Raw genomic sequence first — 17408 nt, forward strand, 5'->3', positions numbered from 1 at the left:
TGACATGGTTCCTCTCAGTGAGAATATTCTTATGTTTTCCTGAAGATATATTTCTGTTAGATGTTAGAGTTCCACCTCAGACCCTGATGGAGAGTCATAATCTGGAGTCGCTTCATGGTGTCACCGCTTCTAATGAAACATTCTGAATACAGCCTGTTAGAATGGATTTTGAGAAGGGATTGCAGAAGTTTTGTATCCATAATTTGTAGAGCGGTTCATACAGGTGCATTGCTGCCTTGCCTATGAAGTGAGGAGAGGAACTCCGGAGTGTTTTGCTGGTTAAATAAGATGATGCACACCAGAAACCCAGCACACTTCTGGACACTGCTCAGACAGGTACTGTGATGAATGTCCACTTTGTAGATGAGAAAACTGAGAGAGCAGAAAGACAAAGTGCCTTTCCCAAGGTCACACAGCACGTAGATAGAGGAGACTACTATTAAAACTCAATCCAGCTCTGGGGCCTGCATGTTCCACCAATAGGCTATTCATACTCTACTATAACCTGCTGTTTTAATTTAATTTATCATATTTACACTCACATGTCAATAAATATAAAAATTTTCTTTTTAAAGGTTGCATTGCATTTCACTGTAATAGAGGCACCATAGTTTATGAAGCTATTGTTCTATTTATAGGTGTCATTTCAGTTGTGTCCCAGTGTTTTTGTTACAGTGCCACAATGAGTGTTCCTATGTATTTATGTGCATTTTTCTGATTATTTTTATAAAATTCTACACATATACGTCATATGTCTATTGTTATGTAAAACCATCCTAAAGCATAATACCTTATAATAACAACAATTTATATTTCTCACAGTTATGTAGGTGGGCTGGGCTCAGCTGGGCAGTTCTGCTCCATAAGGTGTTGGCTGAGATCACACATACAGCTGCAGTCTTCTGGAGGGTCAGCTGGAGCTAGAATATCTAAGTTGGTATCCCCCGCATGTCTCGTAGTTGGTACTATCCGTCAGCCAGAGCCTCTCTCCAAGGGGCCTCTCCAGTTGTGTAGTCAAACTTTACGTGGTGGCTCAGGGTTCCAGATGACAAAAATGCAAACTGTGAGTTCTCTTAAGGCCTAGCCTCTGAAGTTTTACACTTCACTTCCCCTGTATTCTGTTGGTCAAAGGAAGTCTCCAGGCGAGCCTAGATATCTGGTGGGAGGATGGCAGATCACATCGCAAGGGGCATGTGAGATGGGAGGAATTCTGGTCATCTTTGCAAAGAGTCTACTGGTAAGTCAAAGTACATGGAAATTATAAAGGCTTTTGACAAATACTGACCCCCAGAGATATTACACCAATAAAATCCCTACAGCAGAGAGAATATCTGTTCCTTTATGTGTTCACTAGGAGGTTAGCAGAAATCTCCTTAAACTTTTATCAGTCTGAGGTGTCTCAAATAATAGCCTAGTGATGTTTTCATTTAATTTTTAAAATTTTAATAAAATTAAACCTCTGTTGGTATTGATCACTTCAGTTTCTTTTGTTGTTGGTAATAGTATGTTCATATTTTTGCCATTGTAAAAATCAAAGTTTCAAAAAGCCATTTAAAAGTGGATTGCATCCCTTTATTAATTTGAAAGAGTTCTTTACATGTTACTAATTCTTTGTAAACATTTTTTACTGGTGTGTTTTACATTCCTTATGATGCAAACATTATCTGCATCCTTTCATACCAACATCCCTAGAGCACTCGGGCCCAGCTGGTCTAGCTTCTCCTGTGGCCATCTGCCCAGGCACATCCTCAGGGCAAGCTCCTGGGCTGACCATCCATCCACCCTGCAGAGCATCTAAAATGCTGGCTTAGAGAGCTTGCTGAGAGAAATGTGCTGGGTGACTCGGCTCAACTTGGGCTGTTTCTAGAGTCAAAAGTTCCCACCAGTCATGTTGGGTATTTTAATAGTTCAGATCTTGGAAAAGGGATAGCAAGCTTAGGGCACCTCAGCAGAGTTATCACAGCACCAAGATTTCTCACCATCCAAGAGTTACCCTTGTTGCCGAGTCCCTGCAGGACAGTGCTGCTGTTTCCTCCATGCTTGACGAGCTGGACCTGGAGGCCAGCAGCTTCCCCTCGCCAGCTGCAGAGCCCCACCTGGGGCACCTCAAAGGAACAGTCAACGACCTGCAGTAAAGTCAGGTGTGTGAACAGTTTTTCAGGTTTGAAGCTGACTGAGCTGCGACATGATGGCCTGGAAGCTCTGAATGGCCAGTCAGGCCGGTGACGGGTTTTTGATGGTGAGGCTATGGTCCCAGTTAGGCTCAAATACTAACCTAGCTGCTGCTGTGAGAGTATTTTGCTGATGTAATTAAAACCCTAATCAGTTTAAGGAAGGGAGGTTTTCTTGGATAACTTCGGTGGACTTGACTGAATCCATTGGAAGGTCTTCAAAGCAGAGCTGAGATTTCTGAGAGAGAGAGAGAGAGAGAAATCCCATCGGTGGGCAACAGCTTCAGAGCACTGCCTGTGGCGTTCTGTCCTACTCGTGGTCTCCCTTCATTAACGCTGCCCTAGGGATCTCAGACTTGCTTGCCAGCCCACAGTAGCATAAGTGTCTTCTTTGGGAGACGATCTCAGCTCACCGAAACCACCTCCAGTGACCAGGATATCTTAGCTAGCCCTGCACTCACGGCCTCCGTGGGCCTGAGTTTTAAATTTTGTCTCTGGGTGGACCAGTGAAGGGAAAGACAGAGCAGAAAGAAACGGGCAAGTGCAAGAAAGTGAGTTCCAGGGACTGGGCCAATGCCTAGCCCGCTGAGGACAGAAGGGAATGTGAGGAAGGACAGATGGACTCATTTCAGTGTTTGACTGAGGGTGGGTCATACCAGACAGGGCGAGCGAGGGTCCAGAGTTGAACTGGGGGAAGACTCGGCGCTAAGGCACTCAGTGCAGGCCTCCCCTCGCCCACCTCGGTTTCACTGTCTGTATGCCTAGGCCCTCTCTGCGGGACATCCCTCACAAACCTTTGTCTGAGTGGCCCCTCCTGGGCCTCTGCCAAACCACATTCTCCTATCCTCTCCTTCCAAAATCTGATTTCATGCTCCACTGTGCCCTGGTGGGGAGAGGGAAGAGGGCTCTGGAGCTGATGTGGTGGGAGAGCCATCATCCCTATCATCAATTTCACAACTTTTATTGAGCACCTGCTGTATGTTGAATGGACCATGGAATGGACTCTGCCATCTGTTTGCTGACAGGCTGGTGGGAGGAGACAGGCTTGCAAACAAGCCCAGGTCCCCATCCTGCTCAGACCCTGAAGGATTTGGGAGGACAGGAAGACAGACTTTCCTTGGAGTCACAACTCACTACTGGAAATGCCACATCTTGTGGGCAGCGCTTCTGGCCTAAGGGCAGGTCCTAGGAGAGCACTAGCTCTTTGACCATCTGCCCCAGCACCTGCCCTGGCACTTGCCCTTAGGGCCTTGGCCTTGGCAGTGCTGGTCCAGCTCAGCTAGATCCATCCCCTCCCCCAGCCCCACTACTCTGCCACTGCTGTGGAAGATGGGACAGCCTGCCGACCCCACCGAAGTTCTGGCAGGACCACCAGGCTTGGGGGCTGAGCTGCTGCTTTCCCCCAGGTCTGCACAGGAGAACCCAGGAACCCCAGAAGGAGCTGATGCACAGTAAGAGGCTGAAGCTGAAACATCTTCCCAGAAAATCTGTCCCTGCTTTTGAACTTCCCTTAGGATAGCAGGGGTTTTTCAGGAAGCAGCAATGCCCCCAGGCTTCAAAAGATGCACCCTCTGCTCACAACTCTTCCACACTGGGGCGCAAGGAAGGCCACCAGGCCATTCTGGTGCTCTCTGCCCTTCTGAAACATCACTTCCAGCTCACACACAATAAAAGGGTGGGGGGCAGCAACACAAATTAGTAAATTCTGAACTAGAGATTTTTGTTATAGGGGTGATGGAGGAAGATGAACCTAAGTGCTTGAACAAATTTTCTGAATTACCTCTATTTTGCCATTCCCAAGTGGATTGATGGCTAATTTTAGAGATTGCTTGAAATATGTTTTATCTATTCAGACTTCCCCTTCTAAAAAAAAAAAAAAATCACTTTTATTTGAGTTTCCTTAAATTGGTAGGTATGATTTTGGCTTATCTCCACTGATAGCCCTGTGACAGCCTGCATCTCAGATGGCAAACTGTTGTAACTCATGCTCCTGGCACCTTTCCAGGATGAAGCTTTCTCTGTGATCAGATGTACTCTCAGCCACTTGTCATCCCCAACACTGACAAGCCAATGGTCTGTCATTGACACCAGGAGCTATAATGAAAACAAATGAAGTTTTTCCAGCTTCCCAGACAGCATTCATCTTAAGAGGAAGACAGACAAACGCCAGCCCAGCTATTGTGGGCTGGCTGGAGGGGTGAAATATAAAAGCAAGCAAGTATTAAATGTTCATTTCACTTCTTGGGGATTTTATTATGGCCTTTGGTAAGTTTCAGTCCCAGAGCCAGAAGGCTCTTCTATGCCATCGAAGTTATTTCTTGTAATTCTGGGATCTTTGGCCGGTTCTCTTCCAGAACTCCATTCTTACCTGATTCCTCCACTTTCCAACCCTGCCCGCTCCCTTTAGATCTACCTCCTGGCATAGATGAGCAGAAAAAAGCTCAAATGGGAAGACAACCCTGGGTTCCATGGCTAAGCAGACCTGGCTTCCACATTAGAAAAGCAGTCACACAGAAAGGCCAACCAGAACCTGGGAGAAACAAGACCAAGGTGACACCTGTCCCATCTATGCTCATGGGATGTTACATGTCTTCAGGAAATAAATATCCCCAAGCTCTGAAGCTTCGAACAGCCCAGAAAACAGCCGTTTCAGGTCTCTGAAGGTCGTCGCTGTCATGGTCCAGTGCCAGGAATGTTATGCCTGGTCTTGCCTCGCATGGGGATAAACACAGAGAAGTTATGTCTCAGGTGAGTAGCACGTCAGATCAGTCCAGCAGAAGGGATGAAGCTTCCCACCTGGAATGAGGAGTCCATGGGGAAGAGAGGCAATTCCAGCACAGATTAGTGAGGGTGCGACTGCCAGGTGCGAAATGGCCACAAGGAGCCACTGCATTTAATTAACAGCACATAAAGTCTGGGTCCCAAAGCCCTTGACCATAAAGCTTACTCCCCTGCCAGATGCTCTAGAAACATTCTTACCTTTGCCCGAGGGGCCTAACCAGACTGCAGCTCAGCCTTACACGGCCATGGGCTTACAGTGAATCCTCCCCAATCCATTTTCTGAGTCATCAAAGCAATTTTCTTGGTCACTTAAGGGAAGAATTTAAAAAACTAATTATTGTTCTTGTCCAGGGATGGGTGTCCTAGGATGTTTTGGTTCCTTGCCTTTTAGCAGTTTTTCAACAGTCCTTTCCATTTCCGGAGAACTGGCCTGTGGCACAGCCCAGGTGAGGCAGGAGATGCTTGCAGCATCTTTCCCATCTGACGAGCACCGCGCTACGCAGGCACCGCATGGCTTCGGCTGCTTCGAGAGAGAAGATCCAGTCTCTTGGGCCACCTAATAAGGTTTGGAACAAATTTTACCCTTTCAGGTAAGCTCCCAGAGGGAGAGGCCTTGCAGACTGACTCCCAGGTTAGAGTGGCCTTGCCCAGCAATTGGCATACAACTCAAGGATGCCCAGGGAAGGGCTGTGGTAGGGGGCTGGAGACACAGATTCCAGATTGTTCTCCCAGAATTGATAGCTGATGAGTTTAGGTCCAGGCTTCAACTGCGCTCTGGGGTGCTGGGGCTGGGACTCTGCAGACTGCTTTCTGCTTTGCCAGCTGCTCCCAGCTGGGCTCTGCCCAGATAGGGCACTAGAGGGAGATGGCGAGGCTGGAGGAGAGAGAGGGCCTTGTTCCTTCTGCTTTCTGCTCCTGTGAGCATCACCCCAGCAGCACTCCTGTCTGCCTCCTCCTGCTGACTGGATGACTCCCTGTTCCTTCAGCATCACCTCGGCCTCGCTTCTTCCCCTTGCAGTGCATCCTGGTAGCAGTGGCTCAACCCAGTTTGCAGTTTTCCCAACATTTGCCAACAAGCCTCGTTGTGGCCTGACCCTCAGAGACGTCAGCACCCCCTCCTCAGAGACCTGGGTCCCAGCCCCTTTCCCCATTTCTGATGTAATTAGTTCTGTGGCCTTTCCCCCAGCTCAGAGACACCAGCACCAGCGCGGGCGCCCCTCCTCTTTGGGGGGGCGCAGTTTCAGCCCTGTGGGGGGCCTCTCCTCAGTGATTCTGTTTTAACAATCGCAGCCCCCTCCTCGTGCTCCCCCGGCCCTCAGTGTGGCAGCTGCTTCAGTTCTCTGTCCTCACACCTTTGAGTTCTCATTTTTACTCTCGCAGTTAACTATAGTAACTTTTAATTCCTTTATGAAAACAACTCCCGTTTTTCCTCCAATCCAGGCAATGGAACGAGTTAACACAGGACATTGAGACTCAGGCCCCAAATCGCTCTGTGACTTGGGTAAGCCACAAGCCCCTGCAAGTGGCTTTACCTTCAATAAAATTAAGAGATCAACTGAAATCAGAGGTGGCAAATAACAACCACGGGCAGCATGCAGCCATAGAGGTGACAGGCTTGCCCGCGCCTGCGTGCGGGCTTCTGCAGCACAACCTGAACGTGCTTCGGTGGTGCCTGTCCTCTCCGTGCACATCCGGACGGTCGGTCTAGCTCCTGAAAGGATGCTAGATCCGTGTTCCCAAGGCTCCTTCCAGCTCTGATATCCTTTCACCTCCAGCCAGGTGCAAAGCTGTCCTGCCCCTGACCTGCTGTTTTGCTAGGAGTTTAGGGAATGTCCCAGGAGTTTCAACTGCTGTAAGTTCTGCCCGGCCAAAGGCATAGAAAAAATTCAAGAACCAACTGCCCCTCTGTCCTGGTCCCTAGGGACTCCCTGGAGGTATTAAAAGCATGTTAAAGTTGTGCTCTTTGGGGTCCGCATGGATTGTAACCCATTTCTCATCCATAATAGGTGCTGCCTTCCTGGCGGCTTTGCCAGAACAGATGGAGACTTCCCTTGTGTGCTTGGAATGCGTTGCCCGGCCCAAGGATGCAACAAGAGTGGAGACCTTGGCCACGCTGCTCACCTGTGTAGGGCCGTCCTGCGTGGGACATAGAAGATGTTCCTGAGGATGTGCTGAACGACTAAATGGTGAAGTGTGGGTGCCGCAGGGCCAGCTGCTCTCTAACACCCAGGAATGAAGACACGGCCAGTTGCTCTCCATACTCTGCCATGCTCCCCCTCAGCTAGGACCATCACACACCTGCGGCCAGTGGGGTCACAGGATGGCCAGAGTTTGTTCCGACCGTCCCTTTACCCTCCCCACTGCAGGTGGGGGTGGGGACGGGGGCTGCCACATGACAGCAAGCGTTATTGCCACCTAGGAACTTCCCGAGGCTTATCTCACTCTGCCCATCCCTCCCTCAGCCCAGCCCCCCAGGAGTACAGAGCAAAAGGGGTGGGAGGGGAGGAGAATGGCTTATCCTGGGTGCTATGAGGTGAGAGGCCCTGCGTTGGTGGGGTACACAGTGGGGGCCAGCTGCTGGGACCAATGTTCTGATCAGATGTGCACACGGACATGTCCAGCAGAAGTGAGCCCAGAGGACCGCCAGCTCTTCAAATGAGGGGTCACCTGAGAACACTGCGCCTGGGACCCTGAGCACCACTGCACCCTTTGGCCATGAGCTCCTCACTAAGAAATCCCAGGCTGCAGCCCTCGGTGCAGAGACTTGGAAAGTCCTTTACAAATGCAAATGACCTTCCCTATCTGCTTATGGCAGATAAATAGCCAATATTTTAATATTACTTTGCACCCAAAGCCTTGCACCCTCTGTGAATCGACCTTTCTTATTATAGTCATTGAAATTATGGCTTAAAACACTATACAAAAAAGGTCACGTAAGGTGGTAAGCCACCCCCCCGCTTTTCCATGGGGTCCACCTTGTTTTCAGGAGAAAAGCTAACAGATTTTAGATTCAACTGAAGTGCAGACCTTGACGAAGGTCTGGGGATCTGCGCTTCTCCCCTGCAGGTGATCCCCTGGCAGCTGCCCTCCCTCCCGCCCTCCTGCCCCCCAGGCCTCCTGCCCTCCCTTCCTGCAGGGCTGAGGGGGAGGCAGGGGCTTCAGGGAGAGCGGGCTGCTCTTTAGTGAGACGCTCTCAGGCACAACTTTAAGTGATGCTGAAAAGACACAAACACCCGCAATTATTAACTGTGCACAAGAGTTCGTGACACTTTCAGGGAAATCACTCTGCTTTCAAGTAGGGAAGATGTTTCATTACATTTTCACGTTTTCCCCCCTGTACTTTTAAATTCTGAGACCCGCCTTGATGGTACCAAGCAGCGCTGCGCAGCCAACCCCGCGGCTCTGTGCAGTCCCCACGCGCTGTCCGCTGCGTCTCCAGGTCTGTACCGAGCGCAGGCCCCTCCTCGAACTTTAGAGAGAGATCGCTCCTGCATCTTTTGCAAACACATCTACGTGTCTGTCTCCGAGGAAGAAGCAAATCCAAACTGGTGCATCTCAAATTCCCACAGAGGAGCCCGTTTTTGAAGCCCTTAGTTAAAAAAAAAGTTTCATTATTACATTTTCAAATAAAAGAGTACCCAATGAATACAGTCAAAAAAAAAAAAAAAAAAAAAAAAAGGACATGTTGTCTTCATTTTGCAAGAGATGCACAGAAGGAAGAACTTTCTAGAAAGGTGTGGGGTAACCCGAGGAGACAGTGCCAGAGCTTAGGGTTTGTAATAGCTCAGGGAGGACTGCATGTAAATGCTACTTTCAGGGAACAAGGGTGAACTCACAGCCTTGGACCCTTTCAGTTCAGGCAACTGCCCTTCTGCCCTGTCCCTCCCATCATTTAAAAACGTAACAGGGTTCTCCTGGGTTCCCAAGTGAAAAAGACTTCTACTTGTAACCATGGGCTGGAATGGAACCCACAGGTCACCTGATGCCACACCTTCCTTTTCAGATGGAGAGACTGAGGCTCAGAGAGGTGAAATGACTCCCTTATACCCGGCCTTACCCAGAGCCAGCCGGTACCTGACCTCTAAACTCAACCCTAATTACTTAAGATGAGCATTGGAATCAAAAGACCCTCCTGGTTCCTGCATGTCTCACAAAGCTGTCTATTTATTCTTGCTGAGTTACTGTTGTTCCCTGTGTCACTTTAATGAAATGCTTGCCGTAAGCCTGGCCTCCAAAGCAGGTCCCAAAGGGCAGGAGATAGATTATCTAGCCAGTTGAGAAAACTATGAACCATTCAGTCACTCAGCAAATGAGGGACAATCTTTAATTCCTTTTAAATAAATGACCTCTGGTTAATTATTATCTCCTAGCTTTAATCTCTAGGTTTAAATTCACCAGTAGAAATTGCCCCTAAACCTATGCCTGTAATCCCAACTGCAGACAAAAGCTAGTCTTTCTGTAGCAATTAAAATTTTCCCTCACTTTTTCCATATTAAACTATGATATCTAATTAGTGCAATAATAGTTTTTCCCAATCAGGATAACTCCATCTTTAAACATATTTTTCTAGTTGGCGAGCTCTGTCTCACGGGTGTATTCTGGAAGACTGAGTGTAAAATGTCTTGTTACCCATTCATTTGTGACTTCAATCATTATTATAACTGCATTTTCTGCAATGCAAATGCTAAATTGTATATTATGGATTTTCCCAAGCACATTAGGTAAATTTTTAAACAGGCCTGTCAAATGATCATGTCACAAACTTAAAATAAACTGAGCTACATGTACATTCCAGAACTTCATTTAATATTGACAGCAACTCAATTTAAATTTTGTAAAGCAAATACCTTTAATAAATTTGATGTGAATGATTATATACTTCGATAAAACTATTGTACAGGAGTATGTACATATATAAATCTATAGGTAGAATTATATACATTTCAATATAAGCCACATATATATTTTTCTGCTTCCATATTTTTCTCTTTGTTAAAGCAAAGCGATTTTACTTTACATAGATGTGCAATGCTACAGGAAGTCCTGAGTAACTTAAGGGATCATGAATAAGCCACGGCAAAATTCTAGTTTTTCAGCTAAAGATCCAGTAGGTTCCCTGGCCAAAAATGTGAAAATTATGTTTAAAAATGTGCCTTCAGCTATGCACTCGATCTGCGATTAGAGGCGAAAGCTCAAGAATGCATAGTAGCCATTTACATTTGGGAAAATTTTTGTGAATATTCAAGATTAAACAAATATCCTGTTTGTATGGATTTATAGAAGTTTTAAGTGATGTCACCTGCATCCATTTGTCAAGCAAGGAAGACTCCAGTCATGATCAGGCTGAAAATCCCTTTTGCAGAATGTGAAATTCTGTGTAAACATCAGTGTTTAGGTATTATACAAAAATTCTGGCTCGAACCAGGTGGAAGTCATTTAAGGGAGGTCTGGTGAGCCACCCACTTTGGAAGGTCCCATGCTGGCTTGTCTCAGGGAAGCCAAGATCATCAAGCCACATCCATCTTGCCGCAGGGGACAACTCCTCTGCACGAGAAGGAAGCACTATGGGGAAAAGGCCACAATTCAGCCGCAATGGGACAGTAACAGTCACCCGTAAGAAACACCGTCAGCGAGCAAAGCACGCCACCCCAAGCTCAGGCACTGGGTGCGAGTGGTGAGGCCGCGGCTGCTGTGCATCCGCGCACAGGGCAGGGGCAGGGGCAGGCCCAGGCCCCGCCCTGCCGGAGGCTGCCCCGCACCCGACGGCCGCGTCCACGAGAAGGCACTGCAGTGTGGGTCCTCTGTCGCCCCAGCTCTACCCTGTCCCGTGGCTGCTGTAGTCGAAGACTCCTTTCTTGAAGAATGGCGAGAACTCACAAACGGTGTGTTTGGAAAGCGTCAGCCCCACCTTGTTGATGTGGAGGGGCGACGAGGCCGACTGGAGCATCACGCTGAAAAAGTCCCTGAGGTATTTCTGAGGGAAAGACAAGAGTTAAAAACACGGTCAGGGCGTTGCTGGGAGTAGAAATATCCAGAATCAACTTCCCATCCAGCTGTCGCCGTCATCAGGAATTGTGTTTGGGAAATCTCCTCGGGGGCCTTTGCTGTCCTGTCGTCAGAGCAGCCGAGGACATGAGGACCCAGGGCCATGGGACCCACCAGGCAGGTGACAGGGCTCTGGCTCGGGCCTCTCATTCACAGCCACCCGGCCTCCGGCCTAGAGGTGGGCAACACCCGGCGCCTGGCCCACGGGTCTGCTTCTCAGCAACACTGTCACTAGGTAATATCTTTTTTCTTTAAAAGTCATTTCCCCCAATTACTCAGTAAGGAGGAAGGTGATTAAAAGGTAAGACAGGCCAGCATCTGCGTAGAGCCGAGCACGCTGCAGATGGGAGTTTTTAGGAGGGACAGCCACCGTCTGCTTCGGATCCTTCTTACAAACAAGGGGAAGAAGTTCTGGGGACAAGAGGCTCAGTGCCAAGCACTGGTATTTACAGAGCATTTTGCAACTCCTTTAATCACCAATGAAAAGAAATTCTGACTCAGATTAATTGCTCTGGACCCTTTCTCTGCCCTTGCCCCCCCTCCCCCCCCCCCCCCCCCCGCTGCTCCTGTCTGTCGCAGCATTGGCGGCCTTTCTGGCACCGAACAGCAAAGCGCGTCTGAGACTAGGGACTAGGGCCTGAGGTGCTGGGGATGGAACCAGACTGGGTGCCGGGAAAAGATGACCCACAGAAACAGTCACTACCTCTCAGGGCAGGCGAATCTATCCACAGAAGGTGAGGCAGGTGGTTGGGGTGGGAGGGAAGGGGGAGAGGGGCTGGTTGGGACTAAACCTTTATGACTGTCTCAGCTTGTTTAAAAGATATAAGCAGTCCTGTCACAAGCTGAGAATTGAAACGTACTAATTACAGACTCTGAGGAGCAGAGACTCATCCAAGCGGTGTGGCCTAGGCCTGCAGCCGTGATCTGCTCCACGGGAGACAAGCAGCAGTGTCCGCAGGCATTTCTGAGTGTCACTGGGGGACAGTGGCGGAGGGGGGCAGAAAGCATCTGGTGGGCGGAGGCCAGGGATGCGGCCACCGTCCTACAATGCACAGGACAGAATCACTTGGCTCCAAATGTCAATAGTGCCCCAGCTGAGAAACCTTGACCACAGCAAGTTGGATTCAGCCGCCTCTGTGAATCGCTAACCTAAAACTGACTGCTGAATGAAGACACATTGCTCGAGGAAAGCTTCTTAGCTACCTTCTTAAAAATAATGACTAATTGATTGCTAATAATTAAATTTGCATAGTAACTTACGGTTCCTGAAAGTCTTCTAACATCTGGGTTTTTAGGTTTTATGGAAGAATAAATGACAAACAAAACCGGCGCATTCTTCAGATGTGCAATCTGAAGTCCTGACACATGCACCCCTGTGAAACCATGGCCAGAGCAAGATAAACATTTGCACCACCCCAAACGTTTCCTCAGTCCTCTAATTTCATTTTATCATCATACTGTGCCTAGAATTACCTTTTTATTACTGTAATGTCAATTTTGGGGTGAGGAACCTGTTGTTAGAAAGGTGACCAAGGCTAGTAATCAGGACAGGAAGAGTGATTTAACTGACTGTTTCCCGTTCAGTATCCTAACTTGCTGGTCTCATGGTCATCTCTCCTGAAAGGTTTTCAAAATAGCCATCGGGTGGGGGTAAGAAGGTGCCAAAACCAACTGCTAAAGAATGAAGATCCTACTCCAGCATCAGAGGCAAAAGGGAACCTGAGCTCAGCTTTCCTGGGGGAAAGGAAGCTGAGAATGAATATCCACTTTACAGGGACCCAAACTCCACCCAACACTTCTAGTCCTTAATGCAGACCACGCCTGACCGGCCAGTGCTTACAGTGACATGCGTGTGCGCGGAGGACTGATTTGGGGAGGGCAGGAGTGAAATGCTCTGGAAGGAGGGAGATGAGGGCTTGTCCTCGGTGCATGGAGCCGCAGCAGCTTCGCAGAGCTGGGCTGCCTCGCAGGCGTCATCTCAGTAGCCCCTGAGCGGTTCCCAGTTGGGGCTCAGGTCTCCCGCAGGCTACATTAACTGGGGACTAATGCTCACCGCAGAGCTGCCTTCAAGATGAATTCTGACAGAATGGAAGGTATTTAAACCTGCGAACAGGTGCTGCATCAACATTTGTCATAATTAGTCCACAAAGCAGGGGTCCCTGGAAGGGCAATAAAGCCTGAGGGCGATAACGAAAAGAGAAATGAAAGCTAAAAATTATAAATAAAAGAAAAAGAGAAAGTGTTGGAGATACCTTCCTGGCGAGGGCACTACCATAAAAAGAGAACAGTAAACGAGCTGCAGGTAATGCCTCTTTCTTTAAATGAACTCACCAGCATGCCTCGATGAAAGAGCCAGGCAGAAGGATCTGCCTCAGTTACTTATAAACATTACAGAAGAGTTTTTTCTTTGCTTTGTAGAATTCAGCAGCGCTGACCTCCCCCTTTTTAAATTGATTTCAGAGAGAGGACAGGAGAGGGAGAGGGGGAGACAGAAACATCAATGATGAGAGAGTCATTGATCAGCTGCCTCCTGCACGCCCCCTGCTGGGGATGGAGCCCAAACCTGGGCACGTGCCCTGACCGAGAATCGAACCTCGACCTCCAGGTTCATGGGTCGATGCTCAACCACTGAGCCACACAGGCCGGGGGCCTTGCTTCCCTTTATACACACTGCTTCCTTGGTCAAAGAAACGGTCCGCGGAGAGTAGGCAGCATTCTTTGCAGCGCCCTCCAAGTGCTCTAAAGTGTATGAGGTGAGGTGTGACCTTGGTCGGCTGTGTCCAGAGCCACCTGCTTGACGTGGGCTGGGCAAATTCCTTCTGCTGAGTGACAAAACCAAAGCCCTAGGTCTAGGGCTGGGGGCAGAAGACAGAACTGAAATTCGAGACGGTGCTGGGGGTCACAGACAGCGTCTCATTCGTCTTCATAACCCCCCATCATCCCGGCACACTGGCCTCCTCACACTCGCTCACAATCCCTTTCTCCAGTCGTCCGTTCGGTTGGCCAGGTTTTGAACTTCACATTAACGGGCTCACACCGGGCCCGCTCTTTAGCGTCTGGCTTCCTCTGCTTCCCACGCTGTTGGTGAGACCCGAGCACAGGTGGTGGAGCTGCACCGCGTTCGCTATCGCTGCCGTGCAGTACTCCGCGTGCGAGCATCCCCGGCTCCAGCAGAGGCGCATAAAACCATGGCTGCTTTGGTTCCTCTGTCTGAGCTCTGCTTCAGTAACGAAATCTACTCCCATGTTATGGTGTCTGGTGAGTCAAGTTTACTACTATTCCTCCAAACAAACAAACGAAAATAACCGGCAAAAAACTCTTAGGGTTTTGGGCTCAATCCAAGATCAGCCAATGTACTCAGACTCTATTTTATATACAGGGTGCCCCCAAAACACATATACCCACTTTAACAAGCTGATGGCTCAATTGGTATTTCTTTCTTTTCAGCCAGACTAAGCTTTGAATAGAGGAAATTCATCCTGAAATGCTACTGGAAGTTTGAAAACTCAGTTGAAGAACAAACACTGCTTTTACAATTATTTAAAGTGCGTATATGTGTCCCCCCAAAATATATACACACTTTAACAGCTGATAACTAACTTAATTTTCACTCCTTTTCAGATTTAATGGATTTGAAATAATGGGTGAAGCCAGACTAAGCTTTGAACAAATAAAATTTATCCACCAGACTTTTTTATGGGGATACATGAAAGATAAAGTTTACGGTAGAAAACAGGCAACAGCTGACGAATTGAGGGCTCACAAATACCAAATGAAATGATTCTTGATATTTGTGATTCCACTGCTTTGCATTATCAGCAGTGCATGGCCCAGAACGGTCATCAATTTGAAAACAGGCGTTGACAAAAAAATTATTCATCTCTGTAGATTCTTTTAAATTTTGAAAATAAACTGTATATTAATAAACACTGACTTTATAATCATTCAAAGTGTGTATACATATTTTTGGGACACACTTTATTTACTATATAGAGTAATTACATATAAAACACATGCTTAAATATACACATATTTATATTAGTAATTTTTGTCGTCTGTGCTCACAGTGTTTTCCACAGCATCTATCGCTGGTGGGGAGAGGATCCGAGTTCTTCTTCTCTAAGCCCTCCCTTTACTGTTGCACCAAAGACATGCCAGCCCTCACTGGCATGTGAGAAATAAGTCCCGATGCCACGCTGCATCCCCAGGGCAGCACACTTTATAAATGAGTTTTGCAAAAACCGAAGAACATTAGGAGTTTAAATGACTTATCAGGGTTATAAGGGCAAAGTAGGAAGAGGGTTTGTAAAATCCAATATCCAATTTCTGTTTCTTTCATGTGGCATTTTCTCCATTTAAAAAAGAAACGACAGCAGGCATGTTTAAGTATCTGCAGCCAGTAGGGACCACAGAAGGCCTGCCACCCTGCCCACCCTGGTGATGGGTGTCCCACCTGAGCCTTTGCTTGTTAAACACTCTGGATCCGGGCCACCCAGACCTGCAGTCACGCCCCCTGGGGTCCTGTAAGGCATCAGGTCTGCCTCAAATACTTGGGGGATGAAAGTCGGATTAAAACAAATGCTCTTTCAAGAAGACTGCAAATGGGAAAGGGAGTGGCAGAGCAGGCAGGGCATCTGGGAGAGGGGCTGTCGGAGGGTGACCGATGGGGGGAAGGGAAGGGGCCCAGAGGAGAGCGGGCCATGGACTGATGGGAGGGCTGGCGGGGGAGGGAGAGAAGAAGGTCTGGGGTACTGGGGAGAGCAGAAGACATAGGGGAGAGAGGAAATAGCACAACAACGTTGGGGACAAATGTCCATGAGTTACTTGTTTATCAAGTTGGCAAAAGGATTTAAGAATATTAAGAAATATTAGATATTTATCTAGGGTATTTATTTTTTGCTACTTGGACCAACACTAAATTATAAGGTGTTTTCTTATCAATAACTTCAGAAAATCAAACTTAGATGGCTAATCTTTATGGCGAGTTTCAGTATGGATGCTGTGTACCTTGTGGTCATAAAGTGCCCCTCGAGCAGGCTGCAGGCATATTTTATTTTAAAGTCAATCTACACAGGTACAGTGAGCAGGTGGTGGAAGTAACCGGGAGACACCAGCTCCAAGGGTCTTTTCCAAAGTGTTAAGCTGGCGCGTGCCTTTAAAAATAACCACGTCACAGGCTAAATCTTGTAGGGACCATGACTTGTTACGGGGAGGCCGAGAGACCAACGGAAAGATGAGAGGCCTACAGATTGTCAGAGACACCCCACCAGGCTCCTGATCCCTCTTCCAAAGTGGCGCCTTTTCCTCCCTAAAACTCTTACCTGCCAAGACCCCTGAGTATTTCCTCAGGCCTGTGACCCTCATGCGCACACCAGCCTGACCAGTCAGTCATCTCATTAGTCTTATGCAAAGGCCATTTATCAAGGGCTTGCAAAGTCCTGGGCACAGTGAAAACTTTTAATGGTACATCTCATTTAATTACCACCACAACTCTATGAGGGAGGGACCACGCTTATCTTAATTTTCTGGATGAAGAAACTGAGGCCCAGGAGATTTAAGTAATGTCCCCAGGGTCACAGAGCACAGAAGTGGGAGTCCCAGAACTGGCATCCAGGTCTTCTAACTCCAGAGGCTGGGTCTCAATCACCAGGCTGCAGCCCAAGGGCCTACCTTCCCCTTTCTCCAGCTGGGCACCCCTCTCCTGAGCAAGGCCGTCTACACTGGACACCTCAGCTGCTTGGGCCGGAGATGCTGCTTTTCCTGGGCCTGCTGGTGCTCTCATGGAGAGGAGGCCGGGGCACTGGGTTCCACAGTTAATGTCCACACAAACATGGGCATTTCCTGGGAGGTTCTACTCTCTACACGGAGTCCCAGGCAGCTCTGCCCATGGTCTGATATCTTACCCACTGTGCCTTGGCCATTTGACTGCCCTGCCTCCATTTCCCTTTCTCTTCTGAAAAAGGACCTTTCCCTTCTTTGAGATTGCTTATCTGGCTGATTTAGGGCAGAGAACTGGTGAACTTTTCCCCTTCATATTCTGGGATGGGCACCTCACAGCCAAACTAGTCATGGGTTCCTGCTGGAACCAAGGTCTCCTAGGGCAAGGCCCTCCCACACTGAGGAGCTGCTGCCACAGGGCATTTGCAAGTGTAAGTTCAGGGGCCTGGGGGGCGGGGGGCAGCTGCAGGAGAGCCTCTGGTCTGCCCATCCCCAAGCCTAGGAGTTGATGTGGGTGTTTGCTTACAAAATGGCCACAGGCATTTTCTACCCTCTGCAATCAAGTAAAAGGACAACCCCTGGGGAGCTGGAAAGTGGCAGGAACCACTCAGGAATCAGAGGAAACCTTCCATCTGCACCACCCTCAAGCTCCTGGGGGGGGGGGAGGAGGGCTAGTCTGCTGTCAGATCAAGG

At 48.4% G+C, this 17408-nt stretch overlaps 1 protein-coding gene across 1 annotated transcript in view; it reads right to left on the minus strand.

Annotated features, from left to right (window-relative positions):
* Positions 1 to 9782: 9782 nt before the first annotated feature.
* Positions 9783 to 17408, minus strand: part of KIF16B (kinesin family member 16B) — a 197053-nt gene continuing 189427 nt past the window's right edge. Inside the window, exon 26 of the mRNA XM_087818884.1 lies at positions 9783 to 10926. Coding sequence (XP_087675010.1) covers positions 10768 to 10926 — 159 coding nt within the window. The 3' untranslated portion in view covers positions 9783 to 10767. The remainder of the gene's footprint in view (positions 10927 to 17408) is intronic.

The sequence above is a fragment of the Miniopterus natalensis genome, chromosome 7 (genome assembly GCF_054644295.1).
Source record: "Miniopterus natalensis isolate mMinNat1 chromosome 7, mMinNat1.hap1, whole genome shotgun sequence".
NCBI classification, from domain to species: domain Eukaryota; kingdom Metazoa; phylum Chordata; class Mammalia; order Chiroptera; family Miniopteridae; genus Miniopterus; species Miniopterus natalensis.